General features: G+C 41.7%; 2 protein-coding genes across 6 annotated transcripts in view; one reads left to right on the forward strand and one right to left on the reverse strand.

The window, feature by feature from the left end:
• The first annotated feature begins 2806 nt into the window (after positions 1-2806).
• On the forward strand, positions 2807-8279 carry EMC4 (ER membrane protein complex subunit 4). Of its 3 annotated transcripts, XM_008142951.3 has the most exons (5): positions 2809-3024; positions 3552-3666; positions 6760-6913; positions 7214-7374; positions 7876-8279. In XM_008142951.3, the coding sequence occupies exons 1-5, from the start codon at positions 2939-2941 to the stop codon at positions 7909-7911; spliced, it is 552 nt and encodes a 183-aa protein (XP_008141173.1). In that variant the 5' UTR covers positions 2809-2938; the 3' UTR covers positions 7912-8279. The 3 variants fall into 3 exon arrangements, with proteins under 3 accessions (XP_008141175.2, XP_008141173.1, XP_028003220.1); XM_008142953.3 differs by lacking the exon at positions 7214-7374 and having other exon boundaries at positions 2807-3024; XM_028147419.2 differs by lacking the exon at positions 2809-3024 and having other exon boundaries at positions 3614-3674.
• Positions 8111-23447, reverse strand: part of SLC12A6 (solute carrier family 12 member 6) — a 107118-nt gene continuing 91781 nt past the window's right edge. For all 3 annotated transcript variants that reach the window (XM_054716388.1, XM_054716387.1, XM_054716389.1), the window contains 7 exons: positions 16049-16244; positions 15071-15240; positions 13821-13952; positions 13130-13237; positions 12740-12924; positions 12205-12338; positions 8111-11098 (listed from right to left, as the gene is read on the reverse strand). In XM_054716388.1, the coding sequence (XP_054572363.1) occupies positions 11007-11098; positions 12205-12338; positions 12740-12924; positions 13130-13237; positions 13821-13952; positions 15071-15240; positions 16049-16244 (1017 nt within the window). In that variant the 3' untranslated portion in view covers positions 8111-11006. The remainder of the gene's footprint in view (positions 11099-12204; positions 12339-12739; positions 12925-13129; positions 13238-13820; positions 13953-15070; positions 15241-16048; positions 16245-23447) is intronic.

The raw sequence follows: 23447 nt of genomic DNA on the forward strand, positions 1-23447 counted from the left end.
TTTCTTCATTTTTCTTGCAAAACAAAATTTGTACAAAAACTGGAATCCCCAAAAGTTTAATTCCAAGTTAAAACTCCATTTCCATAAAGGATTCTTCCTAATGATATTCTTATAATCTTAAAAAAAAACAACAAGCAGCCGAAACCGGTTTGGCTCAGTGGATAGAGCGTCAGTCTGTGGACTGAAAGGTCCCAGGTTCGATTCCGGTCAAGGGCATGTACATTGGATGCGGGCACATCCCCGGTGGGGGGTGTGCAGGAGGCAGCTGGTCGATGTTTCTCTCTCATCGTTGTTTCTAGCTCTCTATCCCTCTCCCTTCCTCTCTGTGGAAAATCAATAAAAAAACCCAAACAAACTAACAAAAAAAACAAGCAACGTTTTATAGAGAGTGCCTTCATCTTTCTCCTGAATTGTAGTATACTGCGTTGTCCCCACTGTGTTCTACAAAACATTGATTCCATTGGGCATTAACAGATGTAGTAAGGAGTGGGCTCTTATTTAGGTAGATTGGGAAACAAAATTAAAGGAGATTCTTATGGAATAATTTCCTGTGATTTTAATGTTATACTAATAGCACTGAGAATCTCTGGGGTGCATATGCAAAATATAATGTGCTTTATTTAACCTTGGAATTCTTCCTCAGCTCAGTCCTAATATCTTCATGTTCTTTGAAATATGTTTTAGCAAATAACAGTATGAGGACTCCCAGGATAAAGGAATAAGAGATCTGGAATACTCTATTGAGGCCAAAGCAACTTTGATTCAGGTTATAGTTAAACTTTTTTTAAATAAGTAGGGGAGTACTTTATTTTTACTTATTTATTTTCAAATTGCAAGTGAAAGTTTAGAATGTCACAGAGGTAGAAGTGGGCCAGCTGGGCTGCACGGACTCAGGAAACAAGTTACAGAGCTTAGGAGAAAGAAAGGCAAAGAAAATGCATCTAGGGGGGAAAGAGGAGGAACGGCTTGGGCTGTAGGAGAGCACTTTATTATTATTTTAAAATTTATTTTTATTGATTTTACAGAGAGGAAGAGTGAGGGATACAGAGTTAGAAACATCGATGAGAGTTGATCAGCTGCCTTCTGCATGCCCCCTACTGGGGATGGAGTCCACAACCAAGGTACATGCCCTGGCTGGAATCAAACCCAGAACCCTTCAGTTCCCGGACCAATGCGCTATCCACTTGGCCAAACTGGTTAGGACATGTAGGGGAGTACTTTAAAAGGGAAGGAATATATGATTCAAGTCACTAACAATGTTTTAAAGTGTTCCTTTAAAATGTATTAAAGAATAAGACAAGAGCCCTAGCTGGTTTGGCTCAGTGGATAGAGTGTGGGCCTTCGGACTGAAGGGTCCCGGGTTTGATTCTGGTCTAGGGCACATGCTGGGGTTGTGAGCTCGATCCCCAGTAGGGGGCGTGCAGGAGGCAGCTGATCAAAGGTTCTTATCATTGACATTTCTGTCTCCCTCTCCCTCTCCCTTCCTCTCTGAAACCAATAATAATATATTTTTTAAAAAAGAGTAAGACAAGAATAGATTGAAAATCAGACAGTATTGCACAAAGTTACCAGAATACAATATATAACATTTTTATGTACTCCCTCTCTTCTAAGTTTTACCCTTTATTTTACATAATGTAATTATAGTATACTCATTTTGTATAAGTTACTTTATTTTTTTAAAAAACAATATATTATTTTATTGATTTCAGAGAGGGAGAGAGAGAAACATCAATGATGAGAATCATCGATCATCTGCCTCCTGCATGCCTCCACTGGGGATGGAGCCCACAACCCGAACCCACAATCTGGGCATGTACCCTTGACCAGAATCAAACCCGGACCCTTCAGTCCACAGGCCCACGCTCTATCCACTGAATCAAACCAGCTAGGGGTGGCATATAAATCAATGTAATTTTTTTAAAGTGGGCGTTTTAAATGAAAATTCCTTTAAAATGTGCAGACTCTGATCTACCAATTGTAGTTCTAAAAATTTAAGTTAAGGAAATAAGGAAAGATGTGCAAGGATATTCACAGCAACATGGGTTATAAAAGAGAAAAATAAAACAGAAAACAACGTAAGTATCCAATAATAGGTTAAATTATGCTATAGGAGTACAACTGAACACAAAACCCACTCAGTACAAATAATGTTGTAGATTATTTAATGACATTAAAAAGCACATCATGGGCATGTGCCGAGCACACCATTTAACCTCACAACAAACTTTGAAAACAGGTACATTATTCAACTTTTACATACGAAGAGGTTTGCAATATAAACAATTTTACTTCCCCAAGGTCACAGAAGTAAGCAATGAAGCCAGGATTCCAAAGGAGGCCATCCGAATCTCGAGCCCGCGAGCCTTCCCACGCCCACTGCCTCCTAGCTTTGGTGCAGAACGGGGATACCACTACCTACCTCCCAGGGTTACTGTGAGACTTACATGAAATAATCAACACCAAGTCCCAGGAACACAGTGGACATCCAGTATTCGGAAGCTGCTAAATAACTCAAGGTCACACAATCCGCGGTGAAACCGGGATTTAAAGCGAGCTCTGAATCTCGTCCTTTCCGGGAGAGCGGAGGAACCTGAAAACCTTTTCTTGGCTTCAACTCCTAAAGCAGAGTCAGTGCGGACCTTCCCTCTGCCCCGTAAAGTGCGCCTCGGGGCCAGCGAACACACAGCAGGCCTCTTCAGAAAGGAGGGGCGCCCGGAGTCGCTTTAGGAAGAGTTAAATTCTAGCAGCTTTTCTCACCTGCCATGCTTGCTGCTTCCACGGACTCTGCGCCCCGCCTCCGGAAGTGACGTTATACGCACGCGCCGGAAGTGGGCTTGCGGACTGGGACCAGACGCTGCGGACGCTGAGGGGGCCTGAGGCTCCGGGGGCCGCCTTAGACAGAACAGCTTCGCGGCGTTAGTAGGCGTCCTTGGCCATGACGGCCCAGGGGAGCCTGGTGGCCAACCGAGGCCGGCGCTTCAAGTGGGCCATTGAGCTGAGCGGGCCTGGAGGAGGCAGCAGGTGAGGAGCCTGGGCGAAGGGCCTTGCCCCCAGAACTGCCCCCGAGGCATGGGACCTGGACTGGATGGGTGGCACCAAGACGACTCCTGGGCAGCCAGCGGAGAAGCCGTGGAGGTTTTTGTGCCAAGGATGCATAGTTCAGTCTTCCCAGTAGGCAGGGATCTGACGAACCTACAGGGGGGATTGACGTAATCTGGGTAGGTGCACCTGAAGATCTTAACTCCTATGAGTAGTAGAACAGGAAATGTGGGAGTCCACAGCTTTAGTTTCGTTATTTTTTTCTTTTTTTAAAAGATATTTTTATTGATTTTAGAGAGGAAGGGAGAGGGATATAGAGAAAGAAACATCAATGGGAGAGAATCATTGATTGGCTGCCTCCTGCAGGCCCCCTACTGGGGATCAAGCCCACCATCTGGGCCTGGGCCCTGACCAGAATCCAACCCTGACCTTCTGGTTCATAGGTCAACGCTCAACCACTGAGCCATGCCTGGTGGTTGAGCAGCCTGTTTCTTGGTTTGCTTCTTTAGGGGCCGAAGTGACCGGGGCGGTGGTCAAGGAGACTCGCTGTACCCAGTTGGTTACTTGGACAAGCAAGTGCCGGACACCAGCGTGCAAGAGACGGACCGGATCCTGGTGGAGAAGGTACAGAGGTATAGATGTCACCATAGTTTTTGGGCTAGTCCTCACCTACCCACCCTCTCTTCTCTCCCAGGCAGCACGTGAATATCTTACTGTAGATGGGCCTTATCCTGAATATTTTGGTAGCTCAACTGCTTGAGATTAGTGTTAACAGTAGTTTACATATCAGCCCCAAAAGTGCTGAAGAATTGGAGAAAGAAAAGACATGTAGAACCTCAGGCATAAGAAAGTAGGTTGAAAATTATTTATTGGTGGCAGTGCCTTTCAGTTGAAGTCATCCTTTTGTACCCTAATTTCCTTACACCACATAACCTGTCAGGATATTGTTGGCTTTATCTTCAAAATAGCTTCAAAATCTTACTACTGCTTATTACTTTCACCTATCATCCTGATCATAGCCACTACCATCCTTCACCCAGATGTCTTCATTATTGTGGGAGCGGTATGTGCATTGTAGCATGTTGAACAGAATCCCTGGCCTCTGTCTATCAGATGCTAAAAGTGCCCTTCCCCAGTTGGGACAATCAGAATGTCTCCACCATTACCAGATGTCTCCAGGGAGGTAAACTGCCCCCTGTTGAGAACCACTGATTTTTAAAGAGTACAATCTGATGCGCTTTAATAGTGGTATACCACCTTGAAACCACGACTATCTTGAAAGAACATTTTCTTCATCTCCAAAAGATTCCTTGTGCCCCTCTCGGCCACAGATTTCTAATTGGTTTCACTACTTACCCCTGTAGTCTATTCCCAGCACAGCATCCAGTACAATGATCCTTTTAAAACATGAGTCAGATCATTCCTGTTAAAACTCTTCTGTAACTCATTTCACTTATTGTAAAAGCAAAAGTCTCTGTAAAGTTCTACCTAACTCTACATTGACTAAGCCCCTTGTAACATCTTTGACTTAATCTCCTATCACATTCCCCTTTATTTATTTTATTTATTATTTTTAAATTAATTTTTAGAGAGAATAAGGGAGAGGGAGAGAAACATCGATGTGAGAGGGAAACATCAATAGGCTGCCTCCTGTACGCCTCCTACTGGGAATCAAGCCTGAAACCCAGGCATGTGCCCTGACCGGGATGGAACTGGCAACCTTTCAGTGCACCAGATGACATCCAACCAACTGAGCCACACTGGCCAAAGCTAATTTTATTTTTTAATCCTCAACCAAGGACATGTTTTTATTGATTTTTAGAGAGAGAGAATGAGGGGGAGAGAGAGAAAAAAACAGAAACATCAATGGGAGAGAAAAACATTGATGGACTGCCTCCCATAGGTGTCCCAACCTGGGATCGAACCCAAAACCCTTTGGTATATGGGACAACTCTCCAACCAACCGAGCCACCGGTCCAGGGCTACCACTTTCCCCTCTGTTCACTGCCGTCTAGTCAGATTAGCCTCCTTGCTGCTCCTTAAATATGCCAGGCAAGCTCCCATCTAAGGATTTTTGTACTTGTTTTTCCCTCTCCTGGAATACTCTTCCCCCAGCACCTTTATGGCTTGCTCTCTTATCTCAATGAAGCCTACCCTCATGGCACTCCCTATCCTGTTTTCCCACTTTACATTTCTCCGTGTCATTCATATACATGATACAGTTTACTTATTTTACTACCTATCTTTTCATTGTTGTAAGCTCCAGGTTTTTGTCTCCCAAGTGCCTAGAACAGTGCCTGTACTTTCTTTCCTCTCAGCCTTGCTATTCAATACTAAGTGATCTCTGTTTCATGAAATTCCAGTGATTTTCACAACATGAAAATGACGGCTATTCTCAATTTTTTTCTTGATAAGTATCATTTTTCATCTTGGTATCAAATTGTAACATAATACATGATAGTAAAAATATTAACATGGCATGATTTTAAAGGAAAGATTATTATAAAATACTTCTTTAGTTCTGTTGTATGGATGATTTGATATTTAAGCTTACAAATGATCTATGTAAATGACACATTGGGAAACTTTATTTACAAGTATGGGCATTTATTCTTTTAATGTGAGTAAATACAAGTGGATAGTGGTATATTATTTTTATATAGCTAGATTTGCTTTGTTAATATTTTGCATTTATGTTCATGACTGATAGTGGTCTATAAACTTTTTTCATAATGTCCTTGTCAGGTTTTGGTATTTATGAGGTCCCATGTAATGAGTTGTAGAGTGTTCATTTTTATTCTCTATGTTTGTATAAGATTGGCTTTATTTTTTCCTATAATGTTTGAAATTTGCCAAGGAAAACCATCTGACGGGCTTAGTTACAGATTCAGTTTCTTAAAACAGTTATGGGATTATTTGTATTTACAATTTCTTATACCATTTAGGTAAATTGTTTTTTTTTTTTTTTAGGAATTGTACCGTTTCCTAAAATTCATAGTAGGATCACTGTAATATCTGCAAAACCTATAGAGATGTCCCTTTTTCATTCCTGATGTTGAATATTTATCTTCCATCCTTTTTTCTTCATCAGGCTCACCAGTATGATGTTATTCATTTTTTTAAAAAAACAACCGTTGGCTTGATTTAACATCAATCTCACTAATTACTACTCTCATTTTCTTCCTTTTCATTTGTTCTTTTTCTAACTTATTGAAATAGATGCTTACTTTATTTTTAGTGTTCTAATCTGTATTTAAAGCTATAAATTTCTCAGAGTTCTAGCTATGTTCCACAGGTGTTAAAATGTATTTTGATCAGTTAAAAAATATTTATATTTTCTATTATAATTTCTTTGATTCATGAATTATTTAGAGTACATTTGTTAATTTCAACTCATAATGGATTTTTGGTTATCTATTTGTTATTCTAGCTTGAGTGCATGGTAATCAAAGAACATGCTTTGTATAACTTGAGTTCTTTGAGTTACTGAAAAATCTATAGGGAAAAACATGACACATAATGAGGATGCCTTATCTTTAGTGGAAGAGCAGGCTTCCTGTGGTGATGTGGTGGCGGCCAGAGGTGGTGAAATTGAGGTGTCAGCTCAGTCAGATGCACAAAATTGAAAATTGTGTTCATTTGACTTTAACATCAGTGATACAATAAATGTGGGACTGAGGGTCGTGCTCAGAGGTTAAAATTGTGTCTTTGTTTTAGCGCTGTTGGGACATTGCCTTGGGTCCCCTCAAACAGATTCCCATGAACCTCTTCATCATGTACATGGCAGGCAATACTATCTCCATCTTTCCTACTATGATGGTGTGTATGATGGCTTGGCGACCCATTCAGGCACTTATGGCCATTTCAGCCAGTAAGTATTCTTAAACTAATAACCCTTACAAAAGTTTTAAGAATTAAAGGTAAATTCTTAGGCAAAACCCATATTGGAAATCTTTGCATGGCTCTTGGCTAGTAGCAGAGAGGGTGTGCAGGACAGTGATGGTAGTGGTGGTGACATGGAGGGAAAACAGAGCTTATCATGGATTTTGTTCACCTTAATAGTTCTATTTGCTATTTCACTGTGGGCTGGTGTGTATTATTTATATCTTAATTAATGTGCCTGATTCATACTTTTAAAAAAGTTTGTTTTGGCACTTTGTTATCCCAACAGCTTTCAAGATGCTAGAAAGTTCAAGCCAGAAGTTCCTTCAGGGTTTGGTGTATCTCATTGGAAATCTCATGGGTTTGGCATTGGCTGTTTATAAGTGCCAGTCCATGGGACTGTTGCCTACACATGCATCAGACTGGTTAGCCTTCATTGAACCTCCTGAGGTAAGGCAGAAGAAAAGTTAACTTTGGGGCCAGTTGTAACGGACAGTAAATAGCTGATCCATTTGATGTAGGGGATTAAAAATGGTAGAGTGCATTTCCTTTTTAATCCTCACCCAAGAGAGAATGAAAGGGAGGATGGATGGGGGGCGGGGGGGTGGGGGAGAGAGAGACACAGAGAGAGAAAAACATTGATGTGAGAGAGACACATTGATAGGTTGCCTCCTGCATGTGCCCCGACCTGGGCCAGGGATTGAACTTGCAACCCAGGTACGTGCCCTTGACCGGGAATTAAACCCTTGACCCTTTGGTGTGTGGGGCTCATACTCTAATCACTGAGCAATGCCAGCCAGGGCTAGAGCTCATTTTTTAAGAAATAAGATCCATTAGGAGTCTGGAAGTTATTTTTTAAGGATAAAATAACTTGTGATTAAAGTATTAAGTACTTGATTCAGGAAGTTATTTCAGCGCTCATTCCCACTCACCTATTCTTTCTTGTTTCAGAGGATGGAGTTCAGTGGTGGTGGACTGCTTTTGTGAGCTTGAGAAAGAAGCACCTGGTGACTATGTATTTGGATCTCATTTATAACCTTCTTTACCCCTAGTGACGACTCCTCCGCATATTCACCCCTAACATTATCACTCGTGCTGAAAAGAACCAAAAGCACCCTTCTTTCCAGACATCCTAGAAAGATAATGTATATATCACTACAAACACAAAGAAACTGTGCCACAACCCTTGACTGAAAATAATGTAGAAAACTTTATTTATGTTTTCAGTACAGAGCAAAACAACAAATAAAACCATAACTATGTAAACAAAAGAATAGTTGCTGCTAAACCAAGAACCACAGCAGCATCTCCTTTCAATAAATTAAATGGTCAAGAACAATGCTTTAAAAAAATTATATAGGTTTCTCTTAAATCTGTTTTCCTTAATATTTCACTTCTATTTAACATAAGCTGGGACGTAAAACTTCTGTTGGAGACACTTGTGGAAGGTGTAAGAAACTAATGCTGGATCCTGATTATACATGATGAAAAGAAAAATAAACCAGACAAAAAAAAGACATAAATATGCTTACAGTAAATTGCTACTTTAATATCCACAATGGATTTTTAATACATTTAGGGGGAATGAGGATTGGAGGAATCGTTGGGGCCACAGGAATCTGAGGCAATGGAAGTTACAAAGTAGGCATCTTTCCCCTGCCAAGAGGAACCAGGTACCTGTCAAGCAGATGCTGCAGTTCAAACTTCAGCTTTTAAGAAAGCTATAGAAGGCAGAGGGCCAGCAATTGGAAAATGTATGTTATCATAACCTGCCCTGGTAAAGTCATAGCTAAGACTTAAAAGTTGGATCTTATTCAAAAGGCAGGAGGAGGTCTTTTCTTTCTCTTCCTTCCTGAAACAAAACTCCTTCCCCTAAGGTGCATTCTCGTTAAGCTTTCGGTATTGCTTTATTTGCAGTGATTAAAGAGACAAGATACTTTGTAGACAAACAACATAAGCAACACAGAGACATGAAATGCTCTAGATAGAGATGAGTTTAAATCTGGCCTAATAACCATTTTCCCACGTAACAATGATTTTGTATTTAGGGGCTGAAGTAGTGGCTATATTAATAGCCATGAATTCCCTTATCCCTTATAGAGTTCTAACCACAAAATGCTTTTAAAACTAACCTTAACTTCTGCCCATATTTTTTCTATATGGAAATATATATAAATATCACTTTGGCCAGGAGGTGTGTGTAAATGTAGAGGAATTCCTGGACCGGTAGACTTTTAGATCATGGATCTTCAATATTTTGAGTCCTGGGGAACCTGTCCTGCTGGACTCAACTAAACAATGGAGTGTTGCAATGGAAGCAGTAAATGCTTCTACCCTCTGCAGGAAGGAGCAGAATAAAAGACAAAAATTCTGTCTGCTTTGCTACCCTGACTGGGCCTGAAGGTTGAAAGAAAAGTAAAAGGAATACATTGAAATGACTCATTTTTTTTAAGTCATACTGAAGGGTTTTCCCTGTAAAGGTCAAATGAATAGTCTGCTGGTATCTAGGTCAGCTTGCTCCATATCCTAATGGGTAATCAAAAAAGTGCCACTATTGATCAATAAAGTGAAATTCTAAAGCCACAAGTATAGGCAGACAGTTTTTCTAAATAACCTATCCTCATATATTTGAAATTACCATTTAGTCAGACAGAATAACTGTTATGCTTGAAAAGCGTGTTTTTGTGATCAGTAAGCTGGCAGACCAGCTAAGCTTGCATACGTATTTCCAGAACATACGTAAAGCTTCGAAAGCAAAACTGAACCGGCAGAAGACCACTGGCTTGGACAGTCTCCTAGTTCAGAGCCACGTTTCTGCAGTCAGAGTGAAGAATTAAAATGGAAAGGAAAAGGCGCATACGTGGCATTTGGGTGAGTGCCTCAGGTCTTCACATGGCTTTAGAAGTGAGTCCACAGGTTTCTTAGTGAAAGAAGTTACTTGAATGGGCCAATGCCAGTGTATGCCACCTTAGTGAACTAGGTAAGCGAGTAGCAGCATCTCAGTAACGTTGGCACTATTGTAGGAATACGGCTCTAGAACTTCGAATTCCATTGCTGGATTTCCCCTTGAAAAGATAGAAACCTTTTAGGAAAGAATTTTAGCCAAGCTTCCTAGTGTTTGTTCCTATGATTTTTGACCTGTGTCTGCTAACCCAGAGGACATAAAAAGAGAAGGAAAGGTGAACCTATTGGTCAGTGTACATCATTATCTGTATTTCTGAGAAAATAGCTTGTATGTTTGCCCATGTCACATAGGTAACCAGATTATATTTCAGTAAATCTTAATAGCTATCTTAGAATTTCCTTAATTTGGCCATTTGAAAAGAACCTGAAAGAAGTATTTTTTACTCTGCTGTTTGAAACTTTCCATGTTAACACTGCCTACATTACAATCTTAATCACAGAGTGGGGTTTGAAAACAAACAGCTGAAATATTCAACAACCCAGTATGTGTACATATACTGCTTTTTGGGGGAAATCTTGTTTTGGAGGACGAAGTAGAAGCTGCAGCCATATTTCAGATTTTGTATATCAGTACCCTGCAGAGCAGTGGATACACTCAAGAAAATTAGCTAAAAAAGGTTTTCATCTTGGCTTGCCATAGGTTATCTTCACCGGGATGTTAGGTCCTCATACACTTGGCCATGAATTCCTTAGAATGACGACTTTTTTTCCTCTGTTGAACCATGACTTCTGAGACTCATCTTTAATGCTGGATATGTACTTGCTTTTTGTCTTCAGTTGCATTTCAGGGAAGGCCTTCTGACAATTCATTTTATTGGTTAGCTTGTTAATTCTAACTTGCCTTCAACTGGAATAGCCATGGCTTTAGTAATTATCATTTTCCTAATGTTGAGGGAATATTTGCTTCTATAAGGGGGGCAGATCATATGGGAGCAAAGAGCAGAACTGTTGTTACATTTTTGCACAAGTACTTGAGGCTCAGCTTGTCAAGAATTCATTCAGATGATGTGTATAGGACACAGGCCTCTAGTTGGTAGGACTGGTAGTAAAGAGCTGGCACTCATTGAGGATAGAAGCCTTTTAGGAAACATAAAGCCAAGCAGTCATTCAGGAGGAAATTACGAATAAATGGTGATCACTTCGCTGCCACCACCTCGGACAAGGAGGACTCGCTCTAGTCCCTCGGTGAGCACTTCTAGGAACTCCATGTCTTCAGAATTTGTCAAGGAGACAAAGGCAGAAGAAGAGCACACTTTACAACCTGTACCATGATAATCAGAGTTTATCTGATTAGAAAGCTAAAAAAATCAACATGCTTGTGTTAATTATTGCATACTCAGAATTGGAAGACTGTACTTTGTAATTCAATTTCACCCTGTGAATTAATCCAAGGATCTAGTCCCTTTGCATATATAATACAAGACTTTTCCACTTGTTAGATTTTTTTTTCTAAATTTTTTTTTTTTAAATAGGGAAAACACACAAGTAATGTGTAATATATTATGTAGCAAAATAAGCCAAAAAAGGAAAAGCCATAACAGGGCAGCTCGTTAAGATTTCTAGAGAGAACACACATTTTCTCAGTGAAGTTACTCAAGTAGAATCTTTCTGCCAGCTCTTTTTTCCTTTTTAAAAAAATCTCTTCCTTAGTGCTACTGGTGGGAATGGGCCAGGCGTCACCATTGCAGTGCTGAAGCGGTCTCAAAAAATTCCTGGTTTTTTTCCTTTATCTCTTTTTTCCCCTCAGAGGAGGGTCCACTTCAGCTGCTTCTCCCCTAATGGCACCCAAAAGAAAGAGGCTTTGCAAGTGGGTAGAGCCTGAAAAGGAGAAAGGATATGGGTATTCTGTCTCTGGGATTGTCAGAAAGGGTTCCATACACAATATTAGAAGTAATGTTGCAAATATACCACCTAAAAAAAGTCTCTTTAGGGTTCAAAGAGAACATATTATAACCCCAACTCTTTAAAAGAAGATTAAATCTCACTGCTTTGTAAGATTCCTTGTCTAATAAGACTTTTAAAAGTCTCCATCTTCAAGAGGAAAATTTTGGCAGGAACAATCACTCAGTGGCCAAGTAGTCAGATCTAAAAAGCAAGCTAAGCCTGGCCAGTGTGGCTCAGGAGGTCATGGTTTGATTTCCAGTCAGGGCACATGCTTGGGTTTCCGGGCTCTATCCCCATTGGGGGGCAAGCAGGAAGCAGCCAATCAATGATTCTCATCATTGATGTTTCTATCTCCTTTCCCTCTGAAATATATAAAAATAAAAAGCAAACTAATATTTTCCCTACTGGTAGCTCCACTCTTGGAAAGGATACAGTTTTCATCACCCTCAGGATTTCGGGGTGGCCCTGGCATATTCAACAAAACCAACTTTGCTTCATGGGACTTGTTAACTATGACCTCATTGAGCTTCACTGCTGTATGCATCCGCCTCACATTGGACTGGTCCCTGCAGAGGGAAAGGGGAAGAAGGTGGGGAGACAGAGAGGTGGTTAAGGCAAACAGAAAATGAGGCATATCATCAACAACCTTAAAAAACTTGAGATCTAGAGCTTTTTTGCTTTGAGTATGAATGATGTAATGAACAAAATGACTTCCTTATAATATTAACACCTTGGGTTTTCTCATTCTATGTTTGCCTGTTTATACCAGGAACACGGTATAAAGAAGAAGGATGGTTACCTTGTGTACAGTGTTAATTGGTAGCTGGTATGAATAGGCAAACAACAGAGAGATGGCTGCATTTGGGGTAAGATGAACAGATTCCATCTTGTGTATCTTGGCAAAGGTGCATCTGTGGCCCTGATTAGGATACTGTCATATGATAAGCTTGTGAGCTGGAAAACTTACGGACGCATGTTAAGCAGGTCCTGGAATCCTTCCATTGACTTGGCCCTTTGCCCCCGGGATGCCATGTACTTGTCTTTTGTCCAAGTCATGTGCACCTTCTCCTGATAGGTTTCTGTCTCTTCATCCTCATCAGAGCCAATGCTGGTCAGTCGTAGCATTGAATTCCGGTCTTTCACCAACTGTGCCTGCGGAAGGCCCAACACAGCTCTGACTCTATACCCAATTTTCCCTCATGCTTCATCTTTCAATTATTTTGAAACAATAATGTGACTATAGTGGGATAACTGATAAAGTGAGAAGAATTTGTCATCTCATAAAAACAATACGCTATCATTCCTTTCAGTGACAGATTTCATAGGCCAGGATCAGATTAATGCACCAAGGTCTCACCTCTCTGTCCCTCTCCGTTTTGGAGAGTCGCATGTGCCGGAGCATCTGGGACCTTTGCTCCATCATCAGAGTACGTTCATAGGTGTAAGCTGATATGTCACTGTCGTGCTGCCACATATATCAGAGTGGGCAAGAAACACAAAGGAGAAAGCAGGATGAACCACACATTTTCATCTTCACTCACAAAATTAAACCAAAGTATCACAATGTCGACCAAAGTTTCACTCCTACTTTGTTTAGTCATTAAGCCACATAAACATGACATTGTGGATTATAGATCAAATCCAGAAGCCTTGAGAATCCTGTCCATAATCTAACCGTTACATGTTTCCTTAAAACACAAAACACAACTCTAGTCTCTTTTTTAATACTGCTAGGTGTGGTTTTTTTTTTAAGCTGTGATTTTAGCATGAATACATGAATGAAAACTTAATGAAATTATATTAAGCAGACAGGAATCTGACAGAAATATCAGGGCTATGTAACAAAAAAGAAAACAAAAAATTTAAAAACCACCAAACACTTCACATACACATTCTACTTATTTAGATCAATATATTAGGGTTGTTTTGGAACTAAAGGATTAATCCACATTTGCAGCCAAAGAATTCCCAACCAGAAAAGGTACTAGGAAGATAGGAGAGGGGTGGGTGAAGGGTGGTTTCTTTGGTCTCACACTCAGCTTTCTCACCATCTCCACCACTTCCACCTCTGCCTCAATGCGCAGGTGATACAGGAAGGTGGCCAGGTCCTTCTTCATCTGAATACTGTTGTCCTCTAGCTGGGCTACTGTGAAGATCCGTATGTTGCATTTTCGCCACACCTGAGAAAGGGCCGTACACACATGGAAAATGTTATGTAAAAAGGCAAAAGTGACTTATTTCTTACACCACAAGGCACTGTTGCCTAGAACATCTTGCTAGAGTATCAGGGTATTGATTCTTAGCTTCCTACTTGCAATATTATTGTTCTAGGGCAAAAGTTTGACAAGAAACACATTAAATACTATTTTAAGCAGGTCTTTTTTTTTTTTAATCCTAACCCGAGGATATGTTTTTATTGATTTTTAGAGAGAAAGAGGAAGGAGGAGAGAGAAACATCAATATGAGAGAAACATTGATCAGTTGCCTCCAGAATGCGCCCCACTGGGAATTGAACCCACAACCTAGGAATATGTGTCCTGACTGGGAATAAAACCCACAACCTTTTGGTGTATGGGACAGTGCTCCAACCAACTGAGCCACCTGGTCAGGACTATTTTAAGCAGTTCTTAATTTCATAACAAGAAAACACCTGGCAAAAAAGGAAAAGATGGTGTGTGATACATTAAGAGGGTGCTTTATTCAGAGAGCATATTGACACCATGCTTATAGACTATATTATTTTAAATTTCAGTTTAATTGACAAACATGCACGTTTACCCTTGCTTTTCCAAATTTGAAAGACCTTTTTTTTTTTTTAAGAATGTGTTTAGCCAGGCCAGTGTGACTCAGTGAATGAGTGTCGACCTATGAACCAGGAGGTCAGGGCACATGATTCCTGGCCAGGGCACATGCCTGCGTTTCAGGCTTGATCCCTAGTGGGGAAGCATGCAGGAGACAGCCGATCAATGATTCCCTCTCATCACTGATGCTTCTCTCTCTCTCTCCCTCTCCCTCCCTCTCTGAAATCAATAAAATAAAATAAAAATATGTTTACTTGTTAGTGTTTTTTTCCAAGAAATCACATATAACTATCAATTTACGGGATTTCATTTAGAGATAGGTAAATATTAACTACAAAGAAAATATTTCTCATAAGGTTGAAACTGGAGAGCCAAGAATAATTCCCAACTCTTCTGATTCTAAGCCCTAACACTATATATTCGAAGAGGAAGATCTTATCTAATAAATGGGACAGAAGTTAAGGGAGGAAGACTTTTTAAAAAGATGTCTAAAATACCTTGTACTGTTTAAGTAGGAATGGTAACAACATGAGCATCCCCCCATCATGCACAATCCACCACACGTCAATGTTGCCCTCAGAAAATTGCTCCACGTTGCTGGGAAAGAACGAGATGTTTTTTGCCACTAGCAGGGCCAGATGGGCAGCAGTTGTCACTCGAACTGTGCCTAGGGAGAGAAAAGAGAATCAGGACAAGCAGGGAAGAACCTTAGGGTTGCCCTGCTTCCCACCACGGCAGGAAAGCAAGGATAATGTTCCTTTACATTTCTTTGAGCAAGGTGTCCTATTTACATAGTAGGTATACCACAAATATGAAAACCACTGTGAAAAGACTAAAAAGCTAACAGAATTAGATTGAATACTGTGATGCACATTACCAAATATATTCTATTTACTACATTTCTAAGGGGGGATATGTGATTTTGGGAGATTTTGAAGCTGAGGGCAACCCTTCCAATTCCTGCATCTGGCCAGCACTGAGAATGTCAATATGGGACTCACCAATATGTCAATTTCAGAGATAATTGCTAACATAAGACTTGACAGAGATACATAATTCATGAACATAATGTAAAGCTAGACGGGATGAGTAGAATAAGGTTATCATTACCAGTAGTTATTTAGGTGTCCTTATAAGAGCATGTTTCAGCAATGGCATAGCATCTACTAACAAAGCTAGGGGCTGGGGTTAGGGAAACAGGGATTTAACTAACTGCCCTATCTGGGCCCTTGGTATAGTACAGTGGTCGGCAAACTCATTAGTCAACAGAGCCAAATGTCAACAGTACAAGGATTGAAATTTCTTTTGAGAGCCAAATTTTTTAAACTTAAACTTCTAACGCCACTTCTTCAAAATAGACTCGCCCAGGCCGTGGTATTTTGTGGAAGAGCCACACTCAAGGGGCCAAAGAGCCGCATGTGGCTCATGAGCCGCAGTTTGCCGACCACGGGTATAGTATAAGAAATGTTTTGTACCAATAAAAGTCTTCCAAGATCGAGAATCTTCACTCTGGCGCCAGCTATTAGGCCATCCCATCACCACCGTATTGTGCTTCATGCCTCCAAGGCCACACGACTGGATGAGGTGGGAAATACCCTCTTTCAGCTTGGCAGCCACCACCAGCTGGCAGAATCCTTTCACCTTCTCTGCCTCCATTAGGTGCTTTATGGTCTGCAAGAGAGACAGAACTTCAACACCGAATTGCTTCATCCTGGACCTTTTAATTTTTTACTCCGTCTCTAATTCTATTCCTCTTTCCAAACTCTGCCTAAGACCATATCTCCTATAGAAAAGTCCAAAAAGTTAACATTATCCCCATGAAATTTCATGACCCTTTGTCTTTTTCACTTTTTTTTAATCCCCAGCAGAGGATATATTCATTGACTTCAGAGAGAGAGGAAGGGAAGAGGGAGGGAGGAAGAAAGGGAGAGCGAGAGCGAGAGAGACCTGCTGCACATGCTTTGACCAGGGATTGAACCTGCTACTTATGTATATGTCCTGACCAGGAATTGAACCTGTAACATTTTGGTGTATGGGACGGTGCCCCAACCAATTGAGACACCTGGCCAGGGCTGTCTTTTTTCAGTTTCTAAGTGCTTACTATATATAGGGTGTCCCCCCAAAATGTATACACACAGTTTAAATAATTATAAAGGCAGTGTTTATTAAAATACATTTCATTTTCAAAATTGAGCTATCAGCCATTTAAGTATGTATACATTTTCTTGGGACACCCTGTATATATAGGTGGTTTTCTATGTAGGTCAGGTGTCCTCAAACTATGGCCCGCGGGCCACATGCGGGTGTTTTTGCCGTTTTGTTTTTTTACTTCAAAATAAGATATGTACAGTGTGCATAGGAATTTGTTCATAGTTTTTTTTAAACTATAGTCCGGCCCTCCAACGGTCTGAGGAACAGTGAACTGGCCCCCTGTTTAAAAAGTTTGAGGACCCCTGATGTAGGTCCTCTGGCTTTCCTTCTATTGTTTTTTCTTTGAAACATATCTAAAATATTAAGAATAGGGATATTCACAAAATGAATAGTCAATATTCTTTCCTAACTGACCAGAATGAGTGTGAACAGATCTCCTTCTGATACTGTTATTATTAACCTAGTTATTAATAACAGGAAAGGAGCAAAAGGAAGGCCAAATATTACAGACATGTCATTTGGACAGCTTCGCACCATGAAGCTAAAGCTTTACCACTCCCCAGGGAGCCATCAGTCTATTTCACACAGATCAAGGAGGAAGAGACTGGAAAGGGGGTAGGTAGAGGTGTACCCAGTAAAGTTAGGGGTAACTAGAGAAGGAACATGTATATCAGCCACACCTGAGAATAGAATACTAGCCAGAACAGGTGTGGCCACTGCAAGGGTGCAAAATATGGGCTACTTCATTCCTTGAACAAAGGAACTTGCTCTCCTGTACTCTTGTGTTCTTGGCTCTCAGGACTCTTGTTGTGGGGGCTCCCACACATTCGCCTGCACACACAATGGACTAATAGACTGCAACTAGCCTGATGCTGAACTGGACCTGGCTGCAACATGGAACTCTGGACACTGGCTTTGCTTTTAGCTCTACTGAGTCCCCAGCTACACTTCTTCCAGGACTAGATTAAGGGAAATGGGACACTGGAAACCCAGGGATGTAATTCCATGCAAATAAAAATCACATCCTCCAGTGAGAGTCTCAGAAAATTCTTTTTCTTGAGATATTTTAAGGATGCCACCCCCAGTTGGGAAAGGAATACCTCAACTTCCCTGATAATAAAATGGTGACCCAGATGGGACTAAATAAGAGGATTAAAGTATGGAAAGCATCTCTCTTCCTTCCCACTCCTCGTGGCCTCCAAACCAGCACTCGCAGAGTGAAATAGCAAGCAGAAGAAATAGAATCTGACAGTGCCTGTAGCTATTCGGGCCTGCATCTGGCCAGCACTGGGAAGGATGAAAACCTGAACTGGATTGGGGTGAGATGAAACCTCCCCTCCCTAAGATGGGCGTTTTATCACCCATTTAACTCTCTCTCTCTAGTGTTGGTCCATTTCCTTATCTCAGCCCTCTACTGCCTCTGGTGCTGCTGGTTCAGGTGCACCAAGCACTATTTAGCAGCCCAGGCACACAGAATCAGACAGCGTGGCCTAGGAAAGGACAGCCACTGGAAATGCCTTTGCAGGTATAGAGCTATTGCTCCTTACTGAGCCCCAGGGCCTGTGGAGAAACAGGGGCTCAAGGGCAGCTCCTAGCTAAACAACAACAACAACAAACCCCAGCTTCTTTAAGCCCTGGGAGTGGCCAGCAATCCTATGTTGCCACAAAGTTAATTCCTAGTGCCCACGGTCTCCCAGTTTGCAGGCCTTCTCTCCCTCCACCTCTCCACATTCTCTCAGTTTTGTCTCCTCTGTTCCCACCCCACAGGACTCAGACTGAGGATAGGGAACACCCAGGGGCAATATGTAGATGGGTGCCAGGAAAAAACAAATGAGCTACTTTAAAATTTACTCTGGGGCCAGAAAAACCCTCGCCCCTAGCCTGGGGCTTAAGGGGCCACTGCCTATTTCCCCTCTGAATTTCGCAGGCACAAGGCACAAGGGGAGCCCAGTGGCGGATGCTGGCTGAGATTACTGCTGGGGATTCCGAGTTCTACCTCCTAGCCCCTGCACCATTTGAGTTCCCCAAAGCACCCAACTGCTTCACCCCAACCCCTGCAGTGGCGTGCAGGAGGAAGGGACTCCCAGCCACAGTGACCAGCTGCTGTGGGCACAGCTTGGTTTCCTTCTTCATCTCCCTGCCTTTTCTCCTTCACTGGGACAGTGTGCGTGTGTGCGTGCAGGTGACTCAACGGTGACTCAACGCTATCTGGGAATAAGCCTGCAGAATTAGGGTGAGCACCCCGAATCTCGTGACAGTGTGCCAGGGAGGGGGAGGGGGCGCGCGGAGTGTCTGGTGTATTAAATTCTTTCCAGCCAGACTTAAGGGAAACTGCCTTATGCTGCCAAGCCTCTTAAAGGACTGAGGCTGTTAGAAACATGAGACAGCAACAGATTGCTAGCCAACAGATTGCAAGTTAAAAGAGCTGGACTTTTTCAGAATCTTCCCTGTAGAGTTAGAGGCCCCATACCTGGACAATTATATTACTGTTTTGGGAAGGGTCTCTATCTCAGGCATGGAAAGGGACTTTGGACTGTGAGCAAATTTCAGTTCCCCCCAGTCGGCTTAGGTTGGACTGCCAGGGGACCCCATGGTGACTAAAATGTCATGCGCCTCCCCATGCTTCTGTCAGCTATTGAATCTCCTCCTTTTAAGAGAATAAAAGGGGATGGAAGATTGTTTCATTTTTTTCTTCCCTGAATTAAACGGTAATATAGTCTCTATTTCTCAAGTACAGTACTACTCTGGTATGAAATTTTATTCTGGGTTTGTCAAAGAAGACTCTCTGCTCTGAAATACTAATACTTGGTCTCCAAGGATTCTTATTTGAACCATCTGTTGAAATGCAGAGCCTGAGAAATAAATCTTAGCTAAGCCTAAGCTATCTGAGTCAATCAATCAAATTCAGTTCACCCAGGAGTTGCTAAATCAGTGAGTTTTGCTGTATACCTGTCTCCAAGGAAGTATGTCTCTTAAAGTATCAGTGAATTTGCCAGTGAAGAAGACTATGTTTCTAAAAGATATGAAATGTGTTTGCTTTTTCTCCCTACCTTATCCCTCCAGAATTTGACAATTCTTTTTTGTTTGTTTGTTAATCCTCAACCGAGGATATTTTTCCATTGCTTTTCAGAGAGAGAGTAGAAGGAAGGGTAGGGGAGAGAAAAAAAAAATCAATGTGAGAGAGACACACTGATTGGTTACCTCTCAAATGAGCCCTGACTGGGGCGTGCGAACCCACAACATAGGAACATGCCCTTGACCGGAACTGAACCTGAGATCCTTTGGTGCGCAGGCCAATGCTCTAACCACTTAAACATAGGCCAGTGCCAGAATATGGCAATTCTTAATGAGTGGTTCATGGCAATACATTTCTTTGCATAAATCCAATAAGTCTAGCTCCAAATTATGTGGTCTTATTAATCAGACTTTAACTGGAATGCCATGTCTGAGAGAGACATGCCTGGATTCTAAATGTTACCAGAATGCCTTAATGACTCTCAAAGCTGATTGAAGCCAATCAAAGGCCACTTGCAGAAATGGCCTTATACCTTACTTGGTCATGTGGTTCATGGCAGTGTTTCCAGGGAAGGAATGAAGGCTGCTTTCCTGAAAGATGACAAGAAAAGAAGCTAAAGACACCTTTGGGCAGCTCAGGGACTTGAGGACTTGATCCAAACCTACAGATATTTCAGGCAAAGCCTGATGGCAACTACAGCTTGGCCTCTCCACTCTGAGGGGCCGACTGCTCACTAAAGGTCAATCTAAAGATTCCTTGTGAAAATTCCAGCAAAACAAATTTGAAAAAGCCTGTGATCGATTTGATGAATTGCTGTTCTTGTTTATGCAAATAATCAGGCCTTGATACAGCCTGTCTGAAAATGAGAGTAATCTTAGGGAGAAAAATTATATTTTAATGAAAATTATTATGTTCAATTATAGATAGTAGACTCCAATGCAGTTAACTGTCTTCAAAATTTTGTTTTTAAGGCTGTGTCTATGTATGCCATACAGGCCTCAGCACCTGATGACATCACCAGGGATGTTCTATTTGCAGACAAACTATCAGACTGTCACTGTGTAACTCCATTCCACCAAAAGCCTTATATCTGGATGGCTTCTCAACTAGTTTATGATTTGCTATGAACATTAACCTCTGTGTTTTGTTTCCTTCTGTTTTCACAGAATGTATGTCTATATCCTAATTTACCTGATTGCTTGCTCACACAATATAGGCCTCACAGTAGAAGCCATCTGCATCACCTTGTCCTAAAAATGAGACTCAACAGTCTGGATTTATGATTGAATCAATGAAGTATGGACAGTCTAACAGCTTTGCTTGAAACTGTTTTCCCTTTTCTGCCCAAATGGTGCAAACAGAAAAGGTCCCAGTGTCTCATGGGGGAAATCCTAGAATATTTCCCTTAGCTTAACTTGAGTGGACAAAAGAGCTTCAGACAGGTGTGACACACCTGCCTCCAGGGAAGCCACTCCTCCAACCTAACTGGGGATGCTGTAAGTTACTCTTTCTCCTTATCACATGAGTTTTTACCATTCACTAGACCTTTAGTTACTATAAGTCTCCTCACTTTTGATTATGCCTTTTAATCTTCTTGTCAAGTTATTTCTAGAATACAACCAGAATGCCAGCTTGTCCAATGTGTCATCCTCCTGGACATCACTGTGTCACCCTCAGGGACACCAGACTGACCTGGAATTTGCAAAAGCTCCCTTCCCTACATGAAGATTCCATTCCCTTTTGCTCCCTTCTTCCTCTGTCAGACAGGGAGAACCTCTGAGCCTTAGGACAGGCAGGTCTACACCCCGCTGAGAGCATGAAGCAATTATAAGAAGATAGAGACCTTCGTCCATTTCTCCTTTGAAAGACTACAAAGAGGTTCCTTTTTCTCAGGGAGGAAGGATACCTATATAATTAACCTAGTCTACACTAATAAAAGAGAAACATGCAAATTAACCATCACTCTGTTACGCCCACCAGCCAATCAGAGAGAGTATGCAAATTAACCCAACAAACATGACGGTTAATTTGCATACACAGGCGGGGAGTGAAGACTAAAGACAGCATAGAAGAGGGGTGGAAAGCGAGGCGGCGGTGGCGGCGGGAGGGAAAGTGTGTGGGGGGGGAGTGCAGAGCAGTGGTGCTGGCGGGAAGGAAGGCACAAGGCAGCGGCGGTGGGAGGGAAGGGAAAGCACAGGACGGCGGCTGGAGGGAAAGCACAGGGGGGCAGGAGGGAAAGCGCGGGGGGCGGGAGGGGTGGCGGTGGCAGGAGGGAAGCCCGCCAGAAGCCCTGTTCTTGCAGGAATCTTCTTGCAACGGGCCTCTAGTTATTAATAGCAGGAAAGGAACAAAGGAAAGGCCAAATATTATAGACATAGACATGTCATTTGGGCAGCTTCACCAGGAAGCTAAAGCTTTACACTTCCCAGGGAGCCACTGGTCTATTCCCTATAGATGCTGGGGGAAGGGACTGAACAGGGGGAGGGAGGGAGGTAACACATATCCAGTAAAGCTGGGGGGACTAGGAGAGGTAGTTGTCTGTCAGTCATACCTGGGAACAAATCACTGGCCAGAATAGGCATGGCACTGCAAAGGTGCAAAATCTAGGATACTTAATTCCCTGAAAAAGGAATTCGTTTTCTCGTACTCTTGTGCTCTTGGTTTCTCTTGGGACCCTTGTTGTACGGGGCTCACTCTCTTGGCTCCCATACATTCACCGACACACACAATGGACTAATAGACTGCAACTAGCCTGATGCTGAACTGGACCTTGCTGCTACATGGAACAGAAATTGTGGACCCTGGCTTTGCTTTTAGCTCTACTTAGTCCCTAGCTACACTTCTTCCAGGACTAGATTAAGGGAAATGGGACACTGGAAACCCAGGGATGTAATTCCATGCAAATAAAAACCCTTCATCCTCCTGTGTGAGTCTCAGAAAATTCTTTTTCTCGAGATATCATAAGAACTCCACCCCCAAGCACTCAGTAGGGAAAAGGATATCTCAATTTCCCTGATAACACTTCCTTCCTCAGTCAGGCATGCCCTGACTCATATTACTAGAAATTTAATCTTATTACTCAGTTTGGGGTTTTTTGTTTAATATATTTATATTGATTTCAGAGACAAAGGGAGAGGAAGAGATAGAAACATCAATGATGAGAGAAAATCACTGATCAGCTGCCTCCTGCACACCCCACACTGGGGATTGAGGCCACAACCTGGGCATGTGCCTTGACCAGGAATCGAACCATGACCTCAACCACTGAGCCACGCTGGTCGGGCTCTAATAATTCAGTTTTGCTTTAGGATTTTCTTTTTTTTTCTCTCCTATTTCCATATTCTTTTTGATATTTTAATGGTGATTACTGATGACATCTGTATTTGCTTTACCATTCTTTTATTCAAGCCAATTTGGAGATATTTCATTTACTCTTACTCTACCCTCTTGGTGGAAAGGTGAAGGAAATAATGATGTGGAAAATGGATATGAATTCCTAAGGGAACAGATTAAGTTAGTAATGTAGCTAGGATATTATACAAGGTCTCTTGATTTCCAATCCTGTGCTTTTTATTTATTTTTACCATCATTCTGGACTAATATTTTTTCCAGCATTTCTAGTTTTTTGTGTGTTTTTTTTTTTGTTTGTTTCTTTTTGTTCAAAGCATTCCAAAATAAAATAGAATCCAGCAAAATTTTTGAAATGT

The sequence above is a fragment of the Eptesicus fuscus genome, chromosome 5 (genome assembly GCF_027574615.1).
Source record: "Eptesicus fuscus isolate TK198812 chromosome 5, DD_ASM_mEF_20220401, whole genome shotgun sequence".
In the NCBI taxonomy this organism is placed as follows: Eukaryota; Metazoa; Chordata; class Mammalia; order Chiroptera; family Vespertilionidae; genus Eptesicus; species Eptesicus fuscus.